The following is a 21541-nucleotide window of genomic DNA, read 5'->3' on the forward strand; positions in this document are numbered from 1 at the left end:
CCCTTCATCAAAAATGATGGACTTGGTCACAATATCAGTCCAGGATGCACACTCTATTACCAATTTCAGACAAGACAAGGTAGGAGGGAAAACCGCCGCGGGTATAATTCTGCTCTTGTAGATCTTATTCGCCATGGGGGATTGTCCATCCCTTAATCTATCCTTCAATTGTACCATGTTCACCGTGCCGACATTGGTGTCACTTATTCGTCTCACTTCCGAGAAGAAGGTGGTCTTAGGCATCATGTCTTCCTTGTCTTTTTTGGTATTCGTTCCATTTGGGTTCTTGCTTGTACTAACATCCACCATCCTAAACACTTATTTCTGCCTCTTCATTCTGAATGATATGGACCACTTATAAATCTACAAACTTTTTTTAATCGATGGAATCTAGCTTATTTCTGCCTCTCCAAATCCTATTACCTCCAAAATTGTCCAATCTTGCCTTAAATCAGATCTTCACCCAAAAATATGCCTTAGGGCAGAAATCACCCAGCCTCTAGGAAGAAATTTGCTGTCCAAAAATGGAAATCCTCAAGCCAAAATGTTGCCAAAGGAGAAATTTGCCCAGCTAGAAGAAATCACTCAACACCAAGCAAGAGGAGTGGAACTGGAATGAGGAAATAAGAGTGGGGAAGCCCCTTGTATCCTCTTGTTGACCTCTAGAGTGGGCCGACTTGCCTAGAGGGCAACAAAAACTTAAGTTAAACACCCCAAAATGGCCCAGTTTTGAATAAAACACGAAAATAACTAAAGCCCCAGAGCGAAATTGACCCTTTTAATTGCCAGTTTGACCTATAATTGCAAAATAGAAATAAAGTAAGCCTAGGAGATGTCAAAATTTTTATTTAACAACATTTTGGCAATTAAAATATCATTAAAATCAAATCTCGCAAGCCAAAAATCAATTTTCAATTCCAAATTACCAATTGCCTTTAATATTTCTAAAATCCTGTAGGCAAAATTGCAATCAAATTAATGAGATTTTGCAATATAATCCAATTTCAATTTTGCAATACAATTTTAATTTTTTAACAAAATAAATCCTTTTCTTGGCAATCAAAATTTAAACTCTAAATTCAATTTTACTATCAAAATCTCTTTTCACCAAAAAATATCAAGATTTTCCAAAACGACTAAATCTAAAATTCATTTTGAAAATGTTCAAGCTTGTTCAACTAAATCAAATTTTCAAAATCCATCCAAGTCCAAAATTTGCAATTTTATCCTGCCATATATTGTTTTAGCCATTGAAAAAAAATGTTGTTGTTGAAACCTGTTAGGCCTAAGGATGAAATTACATGTTTCGGAAAATCAAGTTTCGCACCAAGTGAAAACAAACCAAATCCCCCCTGGCCCAAAGGCGTCCGAGGTGTAAAATTGCCAATTTAAAAAAAACCCTGGACAATTCCAAATTTTGCCTAGGCAATCGAAAAACTCCCAACACTTGTGAAAATTGCCAAGGCTTGCTCAAAAAAGGGGGTCCCCAAAATTTTTGGGGCGATGGTGTGGAAACCTCACAACAAAACAATTGTCAAGAAGAAAGTGCTACAACAAATTGAGATAATATCACTCAATTGGATATTGATATTGAGTCACATATCAGTACATGCTTACACTGAAGATTTTGCATTGCTTGAGAACAAGCAATTTGGGGAAGGGTCGACTGTCATGTCCCTATATTTATAAGATCTTATAATAAATAAATTAATAATAAGATATATAATAATAAAAAATTATAATATATTATAAATATAATAAAAAATTAATAATAAATAAATAAATAAATATATATATATATATATATCACATGATTATAATACAATTAATATAATTATAAAAATATATAGATCATATATATTATAAATATAAACCAAACAATTATAATAAATATATTGTAAAAGAAGCAAAGGTTGCAACCTAATTTGAATAGGCTCAACCTCACATTAAGTGGAATATATAAGGAAGAAACATAGGAAAATAAAAGGGATAGATGAGACATAAAAAGAAAAAAAGCAGTTAAATGTTTGATGCATATAAACAATCCCTATCAAACTACGAAAGAAAGAAATATACGATTAGTGCAGAACCATATATCAATTCAATAGTAGCAATACTCATTAAAAACTCAACAACAATTGGGAGAAGGCAACACACATGAACGCAGAATACACAGTTGACAGTTTATTAATAAGGATTCAATTCATGAAGAATAGTCTATTATTAATACAGGCTTTCAAATGCTTCATTGTTTACCATACACACTTGCTCAGCAAAATATACATTGCTGCTGCAGACGAATATTGGGGATAGAACATGCAGTAAATCGTATATATGACCATGCATATCTACAGTCAGTAGGGAAAAAGAAATAGAGAGGAAGGTCGATGAATTGGAGAATAGAGAGGGAGGTAAAGAAGAACTCCAAGTATTCACATTGTTAAACAACAAACTTGTCTTCTTCTATGCAGTAATGTACAGGCTCAGGAGAAACATAACACAGTGATTGAACACTCAATAACTAAACTAAAGAATATCATCCAGGAAATAGAGAGGATATGAGACAATAGATTATAAGATACTGTAAGAAACAACATCATACTTGAGAAGTTTTCCAGTGACATGCATTTAATACATTACACCCATGTTCATCTTTGAAGATAAGATAAGATAATGATATTAATGTCCAACAAAAGACCAAAAGAGATCTATGGGACTGAAAAGATTACAACAGTGAAGCAAACCCCAGTAGGAGCATACAAAGATGTCCGAACAAAACAAAAACAGCTAAAGAAATAACAATAAAGAACAGAGACCAAGAAAGCGCTAGGAGTCTTTCTTGGGCGAAAAGAAATCTGTCACAGAATGAAACAAATGCTGATGTGAAGAGGCATTGCCCTATCTCTGTCCACTCCCAGACAAACGTCGCTGATGCAAGTAGTCGGAATGGGATTTGACACATCTGGAAGGCCCAATAGCCCGAAGAGAGCTAGAAGACCTTTTCACACCACGCAAAGGAGATAATGGTGTACAGTAATGAGCTGAGTAGATGAGTGCTTGTGGGGAAGCAGTGTCTAGATCGTGCTATCACGGAGCATGGCGTCCTCACGAATATAAAGAGCAAGACATCTCTGATCATAGTAGCTGAAAAAGTCATGGAGAGAAAAGCATTCCTTGAATAAACAAAAGAATCTCCCTCTAATCTCATAGTAGATGGGACAACGAAAAAGGAAGTGAGCTTCATTCTCCACCTCCCCTAAAGTACAGAGCATACAAATCCGCTCCCCACAATCATTATGATGATCTGTTTGAGCTCGAAGACGGTGGGAGCCAACTTTGAAAGAACCTATAGAGATTTGCAAAGCATGAGACCACCATCGTGAGAGATAGCTAGGACGGGCAATGATCCCATCAGAAATCACCAAAAAGTGCTCCGCATAAAAAGACATACGCGGACGTAGCCTACCAGGAGGGTTAACCCAGGTAGTAGTAATGTAAAGTCTATAGATATGAAGAGGGACATGTTCATTTAACTCCTGACGAGAAGGGAGAAGATGAGCAAGGGCATCCAAAGAGAACTGAAAAGGAGGGAGATGAGCCATGTCAATCCTGATCGAACTCAACAGAGAAGAAACTTGCGCATACCAACAACGCGCGCGAGAACCGGTCTCAGCTTCCGCAATGAAGACAAAAGAGCAGTAAGCTAAGTAGGAGTAACGGGAACCCAGTATGAATCACTCCATTAAAAAGAATAGAGAGATAGGGGCCCAGAACTGAGGCACCAAACTTGAAAAGCTCAGCCTGGAAACCCTCCTCATCAGCAGCACGACTACACTTCATGGATTTGATAGCCTCATAAATGTGGGAAGGGGTGAAAAGGCGGGTGAAAGGAGGTGAAGGGGGGTGAATGGAAGGTTGCCCAAAAATGTCGTAAAGAGCCATGGTGTGTGAGGTGAGGGCGGAGGGCGGAGGGGTATGGAGGAAAAGAGTGCGGCAAAAGAGTTGGGGATTGTGAATTAGCGTGGAGCAAAGAGATTTGCACTTAGAAGCAACAAAGTTATGCTTCTTATTTCGAAGCAAACGGAGATAAGATGAGCGGATACTAGCAAAGTCGATGGAGTGAACCTCAAAAGCAGATCTCAAAAGACGATGAAAAGATTTGCAATCCAAATCAAACCATTGGTTCATGGGGCAATTATTGCGCCACTTGCTACGAAGGAGCAAAGGGGGACGATGAGGAATGGAGAGGTTGGCAGACTTAAGGATAGAAGATGCGAGCAAGTCAAATATGGAGGCGGCCTTGCACGAGTCCGAAAAGCATGAAGGGCTGAGGAGTCTCGAGAGATGAGCGGAATAGAGCTCACAATCACCATCGAGAAAATGGAAGCGAATGGGTGAACGAGCAGTGATATAAGAAGAATGATGAGGCGACAAGAGAGGGGAGAGGCTAATATGAGTACAGAGGAGAGCATGATCAGCCCGAGGAAGGCGCAAAATGGTGAAATTGCGGATGCTCGGAATGAAGGAAGGACAGGTCAGAGCGTAATCAACGACACTAGCGCCACCACCATGAGGCCAACAAGCAAAAATCTCAGGATCCGAAAAGCAAGAGAGGCCGTTCAAGATCACCAAGCTAGAGGACTCACAAAGCCGCAACAAATGTCTGCCATACTCGGATAACAACCAATGCACATCCTCGGAACACCTCTGAAACCCTAAATAGGCAGGATCAATCTCAGTGGAACATATGGAGTCTCAACTGCGATCATAAGGAGTCTGGAGCATTTTGGTTCTCGCATTGAAGTCCTCAGGAATAATGTCCCCTAGAATAGCGAACTGAGAAATGGTCTCACATAGATCAATATAAGGGTCCTTGTCATCAGTAGCATGAATAACATAGTGAGAGGAGGCCGGCGGAAAGTAGCAAGCAGCCAAATAAGGATCTCTCTGGTGGTGACACTTACGGTCAATACGGACCCACATAAATCTGGCAAATGTGTCTGAGTGTACAATAGAAGTGTTACTGAAAATATTATCCTTAATCAAACAAGCAACACCGCCCGAGCCCCGTACACCACCAGAAATATGAACCTCATCACGACAAATGGATAACCACTGAAAATCGGTAACACCTAGAAGAGGACGTGCGAGACTCTTGTGAGTCTCAGTAATGACAAGAATATCAGCGGTACCGACATCACAAAGAAGACCAGGTAATGACCATAAAGAACCATTACCATTCTAGCAATTAACAAGAAGGGAGCAAGTGGGGGTCTCCCTCTTGTCCAACTGCTAGTGGGACCGTCATTTGGCCTTGGGGGCCTGTCTCTCTTCCCAACCACTGGGAGCAGAATCTCTAATAACTGCTTTTAGGTTTTTGATAACTGCCCACTTACCATCCCGCCTCGCATCAGCAACAACTTTGCGAGCTTGTTTGAGCTCTAAAACTTGAGCCTTCGTGAGATCTTCATCTAAGAAGATTTTAGAAGGAAGAGAGACTTTCTCTTAGCACGAAGAGCTCGGAGTCTATCAACAAGTGAAAGGAATCTAATAAAAAGAACATCACTATGACCAAACCAGCACCTATCCACCGTGATGTCATTAAGACCAAGTTGGTCACAAAGAAAAGAGTGTCCAACAGCAAGAGGATCATGAGAAGAGGGAAGTCCATGAACGTGTAGGTTAAGCTCACGAACCTGTCTCAACCTCTCATTCTCGAACTTGCCTTGTACCATTTTATTGATATTAGCCAAAGGTTGAGAGTCTGTATTACTACAAAGAGATGCCCATGACTTGACCTTAAATTCTGTTTCCGATACAAGAGAGGATTGTTTAGCTGCAATAATAGCTTGTTGTTCTTTGATGGAATCCAGTCCTTCCAGTTGTGAAATAATGGAGCTGATACTAGTTTGCAGACTAGCTGTTTCAGTAGTAAAGGTATCAGAAAAACATTGAAATCGAGTTGCATTGGAGGACGTGGCATTTTTCAGTTCAGAAATGTTATTGGAAAGAGAGGCAACCTGTTCCTTCAACTGCAGGTTATCTGATTCAAGTGTGGAGATCCTATCACATAGCCGCCTCTGATAGGTGTTGAGTTGCTGTCCATGGGTTTTTTTCTATATCACTACTGTCCTCCATAATGAAGCCACAAATCAAACACAGTCAAGAAAGACCTGCAGACCGATCAGAAAGAAGAGGTAATGCAGAAGAAAAACCCTGGCTTGCAGAACAGCAACGACTTGTTGAGACGCCCACGATTTGCAGAGAAAAACCCTAGCCCAATAGGAAGCAGAAGCACCCAACAAAAACCATGCCGACTGAGAGCAAAAACACCTGGCAAAACCCTATGACACGAAGACCATGAAACACAGATGGAAGGGTGTCAGCAAAAACCACGGTATCAGTGCGGAAATCGTAGCAAACGGGCCATCACGCGGCAGACGGGGAGGTCAAGCAGCTAACGGAGGTCACGGCAGGACAAATAGGCAGAGGTCACGCGGCAAACGGAGGTCGCAAATACAAACCCGCGACGGAGGAAGAGAACACAACACTGTTGAAAATGATGACGACGGAAACCCTTTCGACGCATAGCAATGGAGGTTGCGCAGGTAGGTCATGCAAGGAGCCATGGAGCCTCGTGAGAGCAAAAATGGTGGTCGTGAGAGGTCGCGCGGGAGAACATTGACATCAATACCAGAAATTATATAGTGCGTGGGGATTTATACTGATAGCATACATTAAAGAACGTTAATAGTAATAAATGCTGAAACATTAAGGTCCACAGATAAATACTTTAAAATAGAAGCACTTCCTTATATTATATTGTAAGCTCTATTCTACATCCCGTAAACATATTAGTCCCCAAACTAAGATGTATTTAAAGTCCAATAGACATTATTATCACTATAATTGCTCAATTAGAATAATCTCACATAATGTTAACAACAAAATTCACATCTTCAAGGATTTATTGGGAAGAATTGTCTTGTAAATAAAGTTTTTCAGAACAACATCATGATATTACAAGATAATCAAATAGGGGACATAACAATAACTTGCATATGGTTTTAAATGTTCCAAAACCAAGCTTTTTAAACCTTACTCAACTGCATTCAAGATGTGGTTACAAGAACTCATTGATTGGTATTAAATTACAGTTTTTCAGAATGATGGTTATGATGAAATATTGCATTCAAGAAGCGGTTACAAGAACTCATTGATTGGTATCAAATTACAGCTTTTCAGAATGATGGTTATGATGAAATATTTTAGAAAATGGAAAAGCTCATGTGGGAATGGATTATCAAAAAGACTAAAGAATAGCAATACTTTGTAAATGAATTACCAAACTTTTTGTCCCTTTCATAAATGTAAAAGAAAGCTCAAAATCACTACTGTTACTGTAGACTAACATTCCTATCGGTATGGAATATATGACACAAATTCGTAGAAGGGAAGCTCGAATTGGTTAATTAAATGCTTAGTGTGAGATGCAACTATGATGGGTCTAATCCATATTCCCTATCACAAGCAATGAAATGGTTATTACATTGTTGAGAGCAGCTCGCATGCAAATTGGAAATGCTATTCCTTTGAGTGAGAATTTTTGTTGACCATGCAGATGATTTCAGCTTAGCTGCTCATGATGCAAAGTGCATATGATTCAAAGAAGACGGTGATAGAGGATAGGTAAAGGCATGATTTATTCCAGCTGACGGGCTATAGGCACAAGACCAAGATGAGTTTTAAATTTGAATAGAGGTTGTTATTCCTCAGCACTTTTTGTGTACCCATGCAATTCTAATAGAGTTGAATGCGCTAGGATAAATACATTAATTGAGTTATATAGGAGGTGTTTAAAACAGTTCGAGGGAGCCTAGTAATTTGACAAAATGTATCATAGAAGGGAAATACCCCAAATTGAAGAAATAAGTGTGCAGGGTTAGCAGGGAAAGGCCATTTGCGTACGTCACAGTTTTTGAGGACAACATGGAATATAGGTAAAGACTTATGAGGAACTACACATACATTTGCTACTCACACCACATGAGTTTGTCATCATAATGAGCCATGCAACCTCTGCATAGGAAGTGTGCATGTTGTCAATGGCAAGTGCAGATTGTATAAGCAATCATTGAATGGTAACTAGGAAAAAGAATCAATAGCAGCTATAAGTATTGTATGCTCCCAATTGGTGAACTATGTGGTCTGGAAATTTGAATTCATCAAACCGAAATCCATTTGAGAAAGCTTGCCAACTATTTGACTAAATTCTCATGATAGAGTCCCACGGGGAACACGTCATGAAGACTTTCGAGGCTGCAGATTAACTTGGTGATACATTTCAAGTAGATGCAATGTGATTGCTCTGGCGAAAATCTGTAAAGGAGGAGCACACGAGTTGACCAGGCTAACAACCACGCCATTGTTTTAGAACTCAAATAGACGTGTGCAAAATGCTCGATGTTTGTGAACCATTTGACATAATGTTATCTCATAAAATGTTGTGGTGTGGTTAAAATTCATCATGGACAAAAATTCTCTGTTCACAATGAATTAGAATAAAACAAAAAGAGAGCCATGGGCGATTAGCTAATATAATAGTGCCCTCTATATGGTTGACAGAATTCCTTAGAATGACCGCAATTAAACAGTTCAAAGACGAGCTCCCTCTGATTATTTTAATACTTTCAGCTTGTAAAAGGGTCAATCAATTTGGCAAGGAAACTATCTGTCCTTTACTTGTTAATAAAGATGGCTATATTCGATGAAGAGCTATAAATGACTTGACTTCAAATTCTGTGAGCTTTGTTGTATCCTCCATTTTAAAGAAGAGTTGATGCATGAAAGCTGCCATTTCAACAATCAATTGGCAAATTGTAACTTTGTCATTTACAAATTGATTCCAGCGAAGTAACATGACAATGCACAACCAGTCTCAATCAGATAATAGTTGAAGAGAGAGCAATGGATCAATGTGTGGGTAGAAATTTCAAAAATCTTAAGGCCTGTGTATTGTTCCTGGATAGTGGATTGTTGCCTATCAGGGAACAATACGCCAGTATTAGTAGGGAATATGCAGAGGAGCATTTTAGTGATAATAAAGACGGATGTCTTAATAGCCTGGCTAAAAATTGGCTTTTAGTGCCCAAAAAGTGTAATGTCCCCTTTCTAGCATTCATACCATGATGTTGTCGTTAGCCTATTTCCCCACTGTCCCGTAGGCTAACCAGGACACTAAAGGGACTTAGAGGCCATTTGGCCTAGACAGTTTCAGTTGCAGGTCTCTCTGAGGGGTTTGGAGGCAACTTTGGGCATACTTACTATTTATAGTAAGTCATCTTGGATATGGTCGGACATCCAGTGGCAGCGGTATGTCGATGGTAATTGTTTAAAATCGACAAGAAGACTTGTTTATCATTGATAAGATTTGTTATGCATTGATAAAACTATTTTATAAAGTTAAGTTCAAATATTTAACTTTATTAATGCATAGACTATAGTTTGTGGGAAATATTTAAATTAAAAGAGTCCCCTTTATTTTATAACACATTGGAGACATAAGTTACATAAAGGGAGTTATGTTTTATCCCACATTGAGAAAACGAAGGATTGAGCTCTTGTGAGAACACTATAAAAGAAAGGGAAGAGCTTCTTTTTAGTATGCTTGGAAATATCAAAGAAATTGGGGAATTTTTTGGAAGTTATGTCTCAATAGTTTGAAGGACAAAATCCCTTCAAGCTGGAAATCTTGACAACATTGAAAGATATCGTCTTGAGATTCAACATTGTAGCAATTCGAAAAAGCAGATACGAAAAAGCAGTCCGAAAAAGCGGAACCGAAAAAGCAAACTGGAAAAGCGGGTACAAAAAAGCAGTCTGAAAAAGCAGAATCGAAAAAGCAGTTCGAAAAAGGCAAAGCAAAAAGGGGCAGCATTGAAGGAAATTATTACAGCCATCTACAACCAGGTTCCTTTGTTAATATTGCTTTTTAGGGTGTTATAAGTTGCAGCTGTAAGTGTGCATTATACCAGCATTATCATTTTGAAATCCATGTAAATGCCAAAAGTCTTGGCCATATTTCATGAGCATTGTATTAGAAATTTCATTGCAAATTAATAAGATAATAGTTGCTGGTGTCATTTAAGCAATACAATATCATTACTTATCAGCTAGTTAGTTTGCATACCAACTGTTTGTAAAAATGCCAGTTGGCTGTAGGTGTTCATTTCTTATGCTTAGATCATATATATGCACTGAATATTGTCAAAATTAGTAGCACACTCATGTTAGGCCATTGTGTAGTCCATTTGGAGTCTTCTAGCATAAGAATCTCATTGATGCAAATTGAAAAAAAAGTAATTTAAAGCCAGCTGAAATACTATATCAGTCATACGTCCCTTGCATGTGAATTGTTTGATGAAATTCCTTGAGCTTTCATCAGCATTTTTTGAGAGCAGATTTGAGAAGGGCCATTACAGTGGTATCAAAGCTTGCTTGCAAAGTGTTTGACGAAATGTCAAACAACTGAAGTATAAAGATTTTTGGTGTTTGAAGAAGTTATAACTTGTTGGGGTTATTACAAAAAGGGAAAATTACAGCAGCTGAAGGTGATTCATTGGTTCTTACTGAAAGAAAATGTCACAAATATGGTCATCTGTTGAAGTAGAATGATGGGGAATAAATACTTACATGAATCTGAAAACTGGATGTTCCTCTTCATCAATATCATCTACGAGGGTAAACAATTCATTGATTGGGTGGAGATCATAAGTGACTACTTGCACAACCAATTAATGGGGCTCTGTTGTTGATAAATTCTATATTGTAGCTGATGGGCAGATTGTATCTGAAAGGACATGTGACGGTTGAGTCAACCCTTCGGGAAAGTATATGTACATTGTCCGTAGGGACTATTAGGACATCATCATAATCATATTGTATACATTGGAGTGCATATTGCATATATGAATAAAGTATCTGTTCTGTGTTATATCTTACTGTACTACATGCGATAAGTATTGGTTTATAGGCTCTGGATGATAGGCTCAAAACGAATAATCATTTGTATACGACTATTGCAGGGATGAAAAGTTGGCCAGGATTGAATGAACATGGTGTATACAATGTTGCTGCATTGATCTATAATTGTCATCCTCAGTTATAGTTGCAAAACAGTTACTCCATTTTAACAAGGTAAATGATGCTTTAACCATGTTGATAGTTAGAGAGCTGCAAGGCAATATTGGGCTCAGGATTTCACCACAGGCAACAACAATAGTTCAGCAGTTTGGCAGCTACTTCACCCATTTCCCAAAATTCACTTATTTCAGATTAGCAGGTTATGATGGATGTCCATTCATGCTCCTGAGATTTGTGGATGATAAGTTGTCACTAATTGAAGTTTGTAGATAAATTAGAAAAATTAACAAGATTTTTCGGAACAAGAGGGTTGCTGGTATTCAATTTCCTGTCGGTATTGGTCAATACACTTTTGAATCTTATGTAGATGCAAAAGATGTTGAAAGATCTATAGTCAAAATCAACTTGTACACCTATGATACACGGTTTCCCTTTGACAGTAAAGGATATGTTGTGAAGGAGCTAAGACTCGTCCCTGGGTTTGACCACTATCCTACCACTGAGGACTTTTATTAAGACTAGAAGGATAATTTTGTAGTCAGAAGGAGAGATTGGATGAGGCTCACTGTTAGATAGGTAATTGATTTGAAGGTAGGATTGGACGTAACAGACATAGAGGAGGATGAATTGGATCCTATGGATCCTTTTTACTTTGACAAGATACAGTTACTACCACTGCTACCTGTGGACTGGAAATTTCCAGAATTGAGAAACTTATCGAAGAGTGGGTAAAGAAGATAATAAAAGTTACAACTACTCGGTCTTTTAGAAAATGAAGTGCTTCAAACAAAAACAATGAAATCCATGCTATTGCATTTTCTTCCACAATGCCAAATCCTCCCCCTAATACAAGTTTTCAACAGGTTATGTCAGGAAACAATGACGATGATGAATACCCAAGCAAAGTGCAAGACCTCACCAAAGCATGTGAAGGGGATTTTACAGTTAAGAAGAAGAGGTCTAAAGCTAAAGGCAAGGTGATAGATACAATTTTTGAAGCTCGAAAGAAGGAAACAGCAGCTTTACAGGAACCTACAATTGAAATATATTTCCTATTATCCCTTCACCAATAGTCATGGCAACTCCTTGTAATGCTCCTTCTCAGGATGCTTTTATGGTAGCAAAAATACCCATGATAGATGTAACTAATGATGAACCTATACCTCCGGTATCCAATGTGACCATGTCTTTAAATTCAGCATTCATCAACATATAAGATTCTTTGCAAAATCCATCATGGTTGTAAAATAGTTTGCAAAATAAGAGAATGAAAGAAGTGGTGGTTCCCAATCTTGACTCCGTTGCCAATATTCTTTAGAAATCCACAAAGGTCAAGAAGGAAAAGGTTATGTCAAGACTCACAGTTGATACTTCCTCAGGAAACCTTCCCATTGCAGACAAGAGTATGGATGAAGCTAACGAAAATGACTTCAAAGTTAGCAAGTTAGACCTAGGACCACCATCATCTGATTGGGATTTACAGAATTTCAAAATCTCTGCAGTCAACATTTACAACGAGCTAAAATGGAAAAGAGATCAAAGAACAACTGAAAGATCAAATGCAAATGTTGATAACATATATTAACTCTGTGTTAGATTCTTTAAACTGAGCTATAACAGTTGCTTCAACATCAACTTGTACAACTTCAGATGGAATTCTTGATAAAAGATTTGTTGAAATAATTCACGAGTATAAAACTCACAGTCAAATGATAGAAGCATGGATTGATTACATGAAGAAACAGGAATTAGATTTTGTAACTAGAGCAAAAGAGGTATATGAAAAGATCATGCTACATGAACAAGAAATGAAGAAAGAAATGGAAATGACCAAGTAACAAAAAATCAGCTTGGCATAGTTTGACTGATGAGATTCAAGAACTGTCAAAGATAAATGTGGAGATTTTAATTGTTGAAAGAATGTTCACTAACCCATAGGATAATTAATCAGACATGTGGTGCAAAAGCGTAAATTGGAAAATGATAAACATCAACCGAGGCAGTAAATTCAAGAAGTTAATATCATCTTGTGAGCAAATGAGAGTGAAAATCTTAGAAGAAGTTATTAGCATGATAACAGATTCAACCACAGAAAAGGATCTCTAGCATATTGATTCTCAAGCTCTTTCAGGCATGTTTACAGATAGAAAAAATTGAGTATTGTCTTTGACACCTTGGAAGGATGTGATGTGCTGACATATCAATAAGAATTGGCTGAAATAAAAGATAAGTATATTACTTCAAAGCTAAGGATTCACAATGTTTTTGTTCCAGGATACGAACTCATGAGTGGTTTCCTTGATGCATACAGAGCTTACGAAGCTAGATCTATGGGCTTGCCAACATAGATGGTGATTCATCAAAATCAACTAAAGTGCAACATGTTGCAAAATCTCAGTCATTATACACTTTCCTAGTTTTAACTTCAGCACTTGTCTTTCTGTTTTTGCTTTAGAATGTTTAATATTAGTCTTTTGGTCAATGTTAGGAAGTTGATCTTTTTCGTGCATAATTTATTAAGTTTTTAACCTTGTTCAAAATGCGTGAAAAGTGTTAGTTGCTAAGCCAATCCTAGGTAGTTACAAGCAGACATGTCTATATTGTTGAAAATGAACCAGAAATAAAACTATGAGCAAAGTTTTTACCCTGGGAAAAAACCTCTTAACAGAGGGAAACAACCCAGCCCACTAAAATCTGCAATATTTATTATCAAATAAATGTTATAGAGCTCCAGATATCAGATTTTTTCAAAGACCAGAAGTAAGAGACTGGGACTATTACAAAGATGCCAATCAAACATTGAAACAATCGATATGGACCAAGAGATCGATTGAATCATGAATGTATTTGATGTGAAGTCCTCAGGTAGGAACAAAACTAAACAACTATATTCAGAACCTCTAACATATAGAGGTTAAATAAAACATAATGAATAATTCGATCAATACTAAGATCGTCAACTGGAGCTGAGCCAAAATAATATATGAGAATGCTACAGGATTATTACACTTCTCAGAATATCAAATGAGTCTGAATGAGAGCAACTTCTAGCATTTCTTTTTCAAATGCGATACAGACACTGTCAGCTTAGACGTCAATGACCCTTTATTATCTTCATGTGTTGGGATACGAACGTCGCCTTATTTCTTTGAAAACCTGGTAATTGACAGGCTCCTACACAAAATGCCTTCTTATCTGGCAATGCATACCCAGTGGTGTCTTAAACCTGCCACACTAACATCCACATAACGAGACTCACGTTGAGGAATGTGAATTGCAGGACAATGCTGGAGATAAACATGCTTACACCTGTCTTCAAATAGTTGACTACAAACTGAATAAGTAACCAGAGTTCTCAATCAATAGGAGACATTAGATTTACATGTTCAACCATACAGAGTAATTGATTAATTCATAAGCTGAGATAGAAATAATCTCATTTAAAATCAAACCAGTAATACTTAGCTTTTCATATGAGCTATTAAATTTAACATATATAAATGACACCATGTTATTGTAAAGGAACTTTTTGACACTTAATGAATTGAAGGGCATCTATGACATAGCTTCACAAAATAATACAAAGCAATTTTGGAAGTATATATAATCTTGTTCTTGTATTTAACAAACCTTTACTGTATTCTTGGTATAAGGATACAATTATGAATACAAAATTTTGTACTCATTCATGAAAGCTGATTTGTCAAGACCTTGATTTGTGTTGTGCTGTATGTACTTTGTGGCTATGCATTGAATATAGAATCATGTTCATATTAATGGCTGCCTTCAAGTGTAGACTTTGAAGTTTCTGTTAATTATCTTTAAGCAAAATAAGCAAAAGCTCCTGGAAGTTGTTTATATGTTCACTATCAACAACTTTACATTGAATTGCTGTTAATTTGTATATCTTTACATGAAAAATCTAAAAATAATTCATACGAGGGAGCTGTCCGTCTACACATAGAGGAAGGTCATAACACAAGTGACCTATCCAACAATTGTAAATTGATTTGTCATAATCATTCCATTGTACCAAAATACATAAATTTACAAGTGACAAATCTGTTTACAGCAATAGTGCATTTGACTCAAATACTATACTTACTGTTGTTCAAGAAGACGTGTGAAGAAAGCTAAAATACAATCACAATAAATAAGCCACGACACATTAGATATATTAAGAAATTCCATGAAATCTTTTCCGATTTGACTACGACCAAGCATGAAGGATGATGAAAATAAGATTATCGAGACACATATCTTAGTGATAACTACATATGGAAGAAGAGTTCACGTATCTTTGTTGTTACAAGAGAATGAGAAGTTACCTTTACGAAAGTCTTCAAATTACCAACAATCATGTACGCATACGACTTGAAGATTACCATTGATATCCAAAAAATAAACCTACGAAGCATAGTAGATGAGTGCAGTCTTGCAACTGGCAAAAAAAAATGGAAAATTGATATTTGAATCAATAATTACTAGAGAACAAAGAGAATATGGCCCAACTGAATATAGCCTACGCTTCCGAGACTCTTAGGACTTTCCTGTCTTTGTAGACTTCAACCATTAGCCTTAGCGTAAATATGCTCTTGCTCAGAATGAAAATGTTGCTTTTCTTATTGAATATTCATCCTGTTTGCTTTGTTGTGCAACATCTAGGAAACCTCACTTAAAATAATCTGGAGTTCTAGTGCAAGTAGAATTGGTTTAGGCAAGATAAGATCACAAATAGTTAAGGTAAGCCAAAGAAAGACTAATGACCAAGTCCTCTAATGGGTTAGAGAGTCAAGTAGTAGGTAATGGTGCCCACAATCCCACCAAACACCTCAAACTCACCTACTCCTACATCCACACACAAAGATTTACCAAGCTCCAAGATGACTCTTCACCTTCCTACCAATCCACACTAGCACCCCCCTAGGATCTTTCAACTCCAACACCACCAAGACATTCCATGAGCATATCAAAAGCTTTAGATTCAACCAACTTGAAGGTTACAAGTCGCATTTGAAATGCCCACAAGGAGAAACTATTTGACATGCCTAAAACAAACCTAATTCAATTAGGCCTCCATATCAAGTATTTGGCAAATAACTGTAAATTTCTCCACATCACTCTAGGAAAGAAATAGATATCCTGATACCCTTTTGGAAGTTCTCCAAGATTCCAAAGTTTTAGGTCTCCAAGTTATTGTTAAGTCACTTAATCACAAAACCCTAGTAATAAGGGTTTAAGACCTAATAAATACGGGATATGGTGTTTCAAGCATCTAAGATGATTCCCTTTATCATATCTTCACTCCCTCATTTGGAACACTAAATACACACCCTAATGATCCTTTCACATTGAAATAACACCATACACACCTTCAAAATAGCTTATGGCTAACGTGGTCCTAGTTAGTCACATCAACATGCCTAACCTTAGCACATGGATTTTGGCAGGGATTTGGTGAGTGACACGACCAATAAATACAATACCCTATGGTACATTAGGCTACCTCCCTCTTTGCAAAAGATCTCCATTTTTCCACGGTTCAAATAGGAGAGATAGCCTTTTTATTCAATTATTGATACAGTGAGTGACGAATTTATGCTTAAGCCCTTAAAACTAACCTTTACTATCAACCAATGTGTTCAATCTGAATAAAATGCAATACCGATCATCCTGAATCCATTCATAGTGTTAAGTAGACAAGTATGAAGAAAAATGCAATAAACAATGAACTTACTATCATAGTACGAAAGTTGCACCAAATCACAGTGCACAAATCTTCATTAACTATCAAATGATTTTCCATCCTTCATTATTAAGCGTGGCAGATGATTTTCTAGCTTCCAAGATGGCATCTCCATGACCAAACTCAGTGTGATTGTTCACCTTCACCAAAAATGCAAAATGTTGCATTTTGCAATTGTTTTTTGCAAAATTGCAATATTTGAGCATTTTTGCATCCAAATCAGTTGTGACCTAAGAAAACATGACCAATGGATCACAAACCATAACAAGCCACTATTTTTCCATCACATGTCAAATTTCAACCTTTATGAACCCTTTGACTAGTGTTGACTTTTGTTGACTAGTTGGTTAACATAGTTTTATTATGTCAAAAACATGAACAATTGACTACACCTCATCCTTAAATGATTTCAGCACACCTCTAATGTGAAATAACATCTACCTATTGGCTCACACCAAAAATGAAGGGAAATAGGATCATCCATTTTGCCCCTGCACCAAGTTCTTGGCCATTCAATTCCATCAACTATGTCGTGCTGTTGTTCAAACCACAATCTGTTATCGTCGACAATTGTGGAACGAGTGTTGAGTTAAAGACCTGAGTTTTTTGAATGAATGTAAAGGTTAACCAGTTAGAGTGAAATTTCAAAAGCATTTACCCTTGTATAGGCATCCGCGTTGGTCAAGGTTTTCATTGTTACATTGTCAATAGATTCTTCTCTCCACAACAATTTCTTTCCCTCACACTTCTTCCCTCAAAATTGTCCAATTATAGAGGGATCAATACAATTGGTCACGTTACAAGTTGTAATCTACAAACTGAATGCCCTCAACAAAAAATATCACCACAAAAGAGAAAAAGAAATTTAATTTGTAATGCTTCCAAGGATACACCTAAGTTTTCCACCACATGTCACTTACCATCGTACCCGAGGGCAAAGTACTTGAGGGAAAACGGAAATCACCTGATGGAAGCATTTGGGGTATGTACCCAAGGGAAATCACTTGAGGGAACCCGAGGAAAGCACATGATAGATGTTGTATCATGATATGCTCTTGTAAGGCCGCATAGTGATGAGATTGAAGGGCCAAACGATGATGAACAAAGTATGGTCCATATAGTGTATGGACAACAAAGAGATTGTTTAACACACATGTATGTCTATTGATGTACGGTGGGGAGGTTGAGACAAGTTTCCGCCTTGAGATGATGTATAGTAATACGATGCACTATTGTATGAACACAACAAGCATGGAGTGTTGTACAAATAGAGGAGGATGGTGTAACAACATGTGGGTGCTTCCTTTCGTACAATGGTTTCTCAACGTTTGACTTTCAATGTTGCCAAATGACCCTCAAAAATATGGTGTTCGTCCCTAGTGCCTTTAATATGGGAATTGTGTTGCCGCATAGATCACAAGTACAAATAATAAATGGACTCAAAGATTTTGTATCAACAATGAGTGCAAGAATGGACTACAAATAGATGGCTGCCAAGAAACATAGATGCACAGAAGATGATATTAATACTTTAGATGAAAATTTGAAATATTGGTTGGTTGTCGCCAAAGCCAGCGACTCAAATATATTTATAGACAATGAATGTACTTCAAATTACAAAGGCATCAGACAAGGTCTGAGAAAATGTAAATCAGAGAAATACAATTCAATCTCCAAGTGTACTTCTAATTAGAATTTGATAGAATCCTCCACAAAGAAGCTAATATAATTCTCCAAGTGATTACCTACAATTCACATCACAAAAATTGAGTTAAGTCCAACATTAAAAGGAACCTTGGAGTCGCCTTTATGATCTTTATTACAATCTTTAGTGCACATAGTGTCTTTGTTCAAGAGATGATTCGATATTTGGTGTTTTCTTCTAGTATACTAAGTATTTCATCTTGCATGTTGGCATAGTCACAAAAATCATATTAATAAAATTGGTGCTAAGCGGACTTGAACCTCCATTAGGATTGCTTTTCCCAAATCAAGAATTGACCCTCCAAGTCTTGCACTTCACCAACCCTTGAGTGATTTCCACCCTAAACTTGTGCATTTGCCCATTGAGCATATGATTTATGACCTACACTTGTGGATTTGCCCAATGATTACTTGGTTTTTGCCCTCTGTCAATGGGAATCCAAAACTGATTACGGTGGCCTCTTCAAGTTGGCCATAAGGAGAAATTGAAGTATTAAATGCAAAGGTAAAAGTGAAGGGTTGACCAAGGTATGTGAGGTTTTTTATGACTATCCTTAGACAATTAAGGACTGCGAATGCATTTTGAATGAAGAGTTTGAATTTGAAGTTTGAATCATTTAAATCTAGAGTCTTCATTTTGTCTAGATTGTAATAAGGTCTTAGAAAATGTAATCGCATAAATTCACACCATGGGGTAAATTACCATTTAGCATTACCCTCACCTTAGTCTAAAGCTCATAAACTGGCATCATCCAACCGCACCCACTCACCATGCTTTCTCACCACCCACTCTAGAATTTTGGTCACATGACCTGTGAGGCATAGGACACATGCATGCTGCTAAGACTTCTGCGCTATCGTCTACAAATTTGTAGGCTGTAGGATGCCATTGAGGCATTACAAATTGCCATCCTATAGAATGTAATGCCTAAATTGACCGTTCATCAATGCAGGGGTTTGAATCGGACCATTATAAGCTCACATTCATTGTGTTCTTCTTGGACATTTTCAGGGGTTCTACAAGATTATGCAAATATTTTTCTTCCTTTCCAGCTATCCGTACATATTCTCATGCTTGGTGACTTTTATCTCACATTTTTGGCACTCATTTGTCAATCCTTTCCTTTTCAAGCTTTTCTTCATATCGACAAAGGGGAGCTTTCTACATTAGCCCTTTGACTAGCTATTCCTTATAGTCACTTGTAAACTGTATCATTTCTGTCTCTGGTCCAATGAAAACATTAAAATAGGATAATCTACTTTATAGGCAATTGCAGATTGCCACTAATTGTTCTTTTTATGATGTATTACTACTATAAATACTATTCCTCTAAGTTTAATCACCCCTTTGGCTAGATTCAAGTCTAACACTAGATTTGAAGTTAAACTATAACAAGCGACTTAATCTTGCCATTTAGTGATTTGGTTTTAAGATTTTACATCCGAAATATTTAAAACGGTACTAGCCAAACAAGTCTCTCTCTAATTTGACAATTGGTAGTAGGTTTCTACTTCATGCTGACATTACCTGATTAATAAAATGGAAATCTCTACTTTAAGGGACAGTTTGATATGTGAGAGATGTGAAATACCGGATTTTGATTTTGTTATTATGTTTTCAGGAACATGCTTCAAGGCCCATGGAAAGAAGCTGGTGCTCCAGTAGTTACATTGCAAATTGATGACGAAAATGTCAATAGAGAGGCAGTCACCATGGCACTCTCTTATTTGTATGGACATCATCCAAAACTCAATGACAGTAATGCTTTTCGGGTTCTTGCAGCTGCATCGTTTCTTGATCTTCAGGTGGGGAATAGATTTTACCAAGAAACTGAAAATAAATTTCTTGACAATTCAATACCTTCAGTTTTTATATGAAAGCGCACAAGACAATTAATTGATTCCACATTACCATATAGCAGAAAGAAACTGATTCTACTGGTTAAGAGCTTATTAATGAAATAGATGTGCATCATTGCATCATTAAAAGTATGGTGTTTGTCTCTTACCGAATGCAGGATCTTTGCACAATATGTACTGATTTTATAATATCAGATATATGGAGCTCAAACTTCTTAGTATATCAGGTTTGTAATTTTAATAAGGGAACTTATTCAGTTGAATATGATACCCAATGCATTGATTTATTGGTCCTGATGCCATCTCCTTTTGATCCTTTTTATTTTGAGCAGGCATTTGCTGAAAGGCAAGATTATGGTATACATGGTGATCGTGTCAGAAAGGCTTGTTGGGGCTACCTTTGTCGAGGGGGTGCCGTGGAATTAAGAGAGGTGTCTTAAAGTTCTCTCAGACTGAGTTTTTCTCCCTTTGAATTTGCCTTAACTATGGGAATAAATTTATGCTTGAAAAATAGGCCTTGAGCTTATTTGTGTATAACAAAATGCTAAAAATTGCTGCTTTCTTCTGAAATGAGAATGTTGTTTTGCTTGGTTTGCTGATACTGTTCAGGAAACTGAAAATGTAACTGAAATTATTATTTTTAACATGATTCCATCATAATTAATTTTTGGAAGATTTATTTTAGGCACATGAACAAAAATGAAACAGACCCAATTTGACCAAACAATAAATTGAGATGGATAATATGTACTGATTAGATCCTCATAGCTATCACCTTGTTGATAATAATATGCCATCCAACTTGCTTGCTGCTTCATGACTGAAAATGAAATCTTGATATTGCACACATGCGCTCGCGCACACCCATAGAGAGAGAGAGAGAGAGAGAGAGAGAGAGAGAGAGAGATTAATGTCAATGGAAGGGTAGTAGTAATTTGTTGACAGTTGAGATTTGGACTGTTGAAAGACATTCTATAGGAAAACCTGTCAAGTCCCCATTTCTAAGATTGAATTTCATAGATAATGTTAAAATAATATATAAATAAATATATAAAATTGATGAATAAATATTGTAACATAATTTATTAT

At 37.1% G+C, this 21541-nt stretch overlaps 1 protein-coding gene across 1 annotated transcript in view; it reads left to right on the forward strand.

Annotated features, from left to right (window-relative positions):
* The window catches only part of LOC149532045 (BTB/POZ domain-containing protein), a 151718-nt gene that overhangs the window by 53501 nt on the left and 76676 nt on the right, over positions 1-21541 (forward strand). The window contains exons 2-4 of the mRNA XM_089811644.1: positions 20215-20398; positions 20611-20679; positions 20785-20883. Of these exons, the coding sequence (XP_089667770.1) occupies positions 20215-20398; positions 20611-20679; positions 20785-20883 (352 nt within the window). The remainder of the gene's footprint in view (positions 1-20214; positions 20399-20610; positions 20680-20784; positions 20884-21541) is intronic.

The sequence above is a fragment of the Cupressus sempervirens genome, chromosome 11 (genome assembly GCF_028749045.1).
Source record: "Cupressus sempervirens isolate cs-2001-9-10 chromosome 11, ASM2874904v1, whole genome shotgun sequence".
Classification (NCBI taxonomy): domain Eukaryota; kingdom Viridiplantae; phylum Streptophyta; class Pinopsida; order Cupressales; family Cupressaceae; genus Cupressus; species Cupressus sempervirens.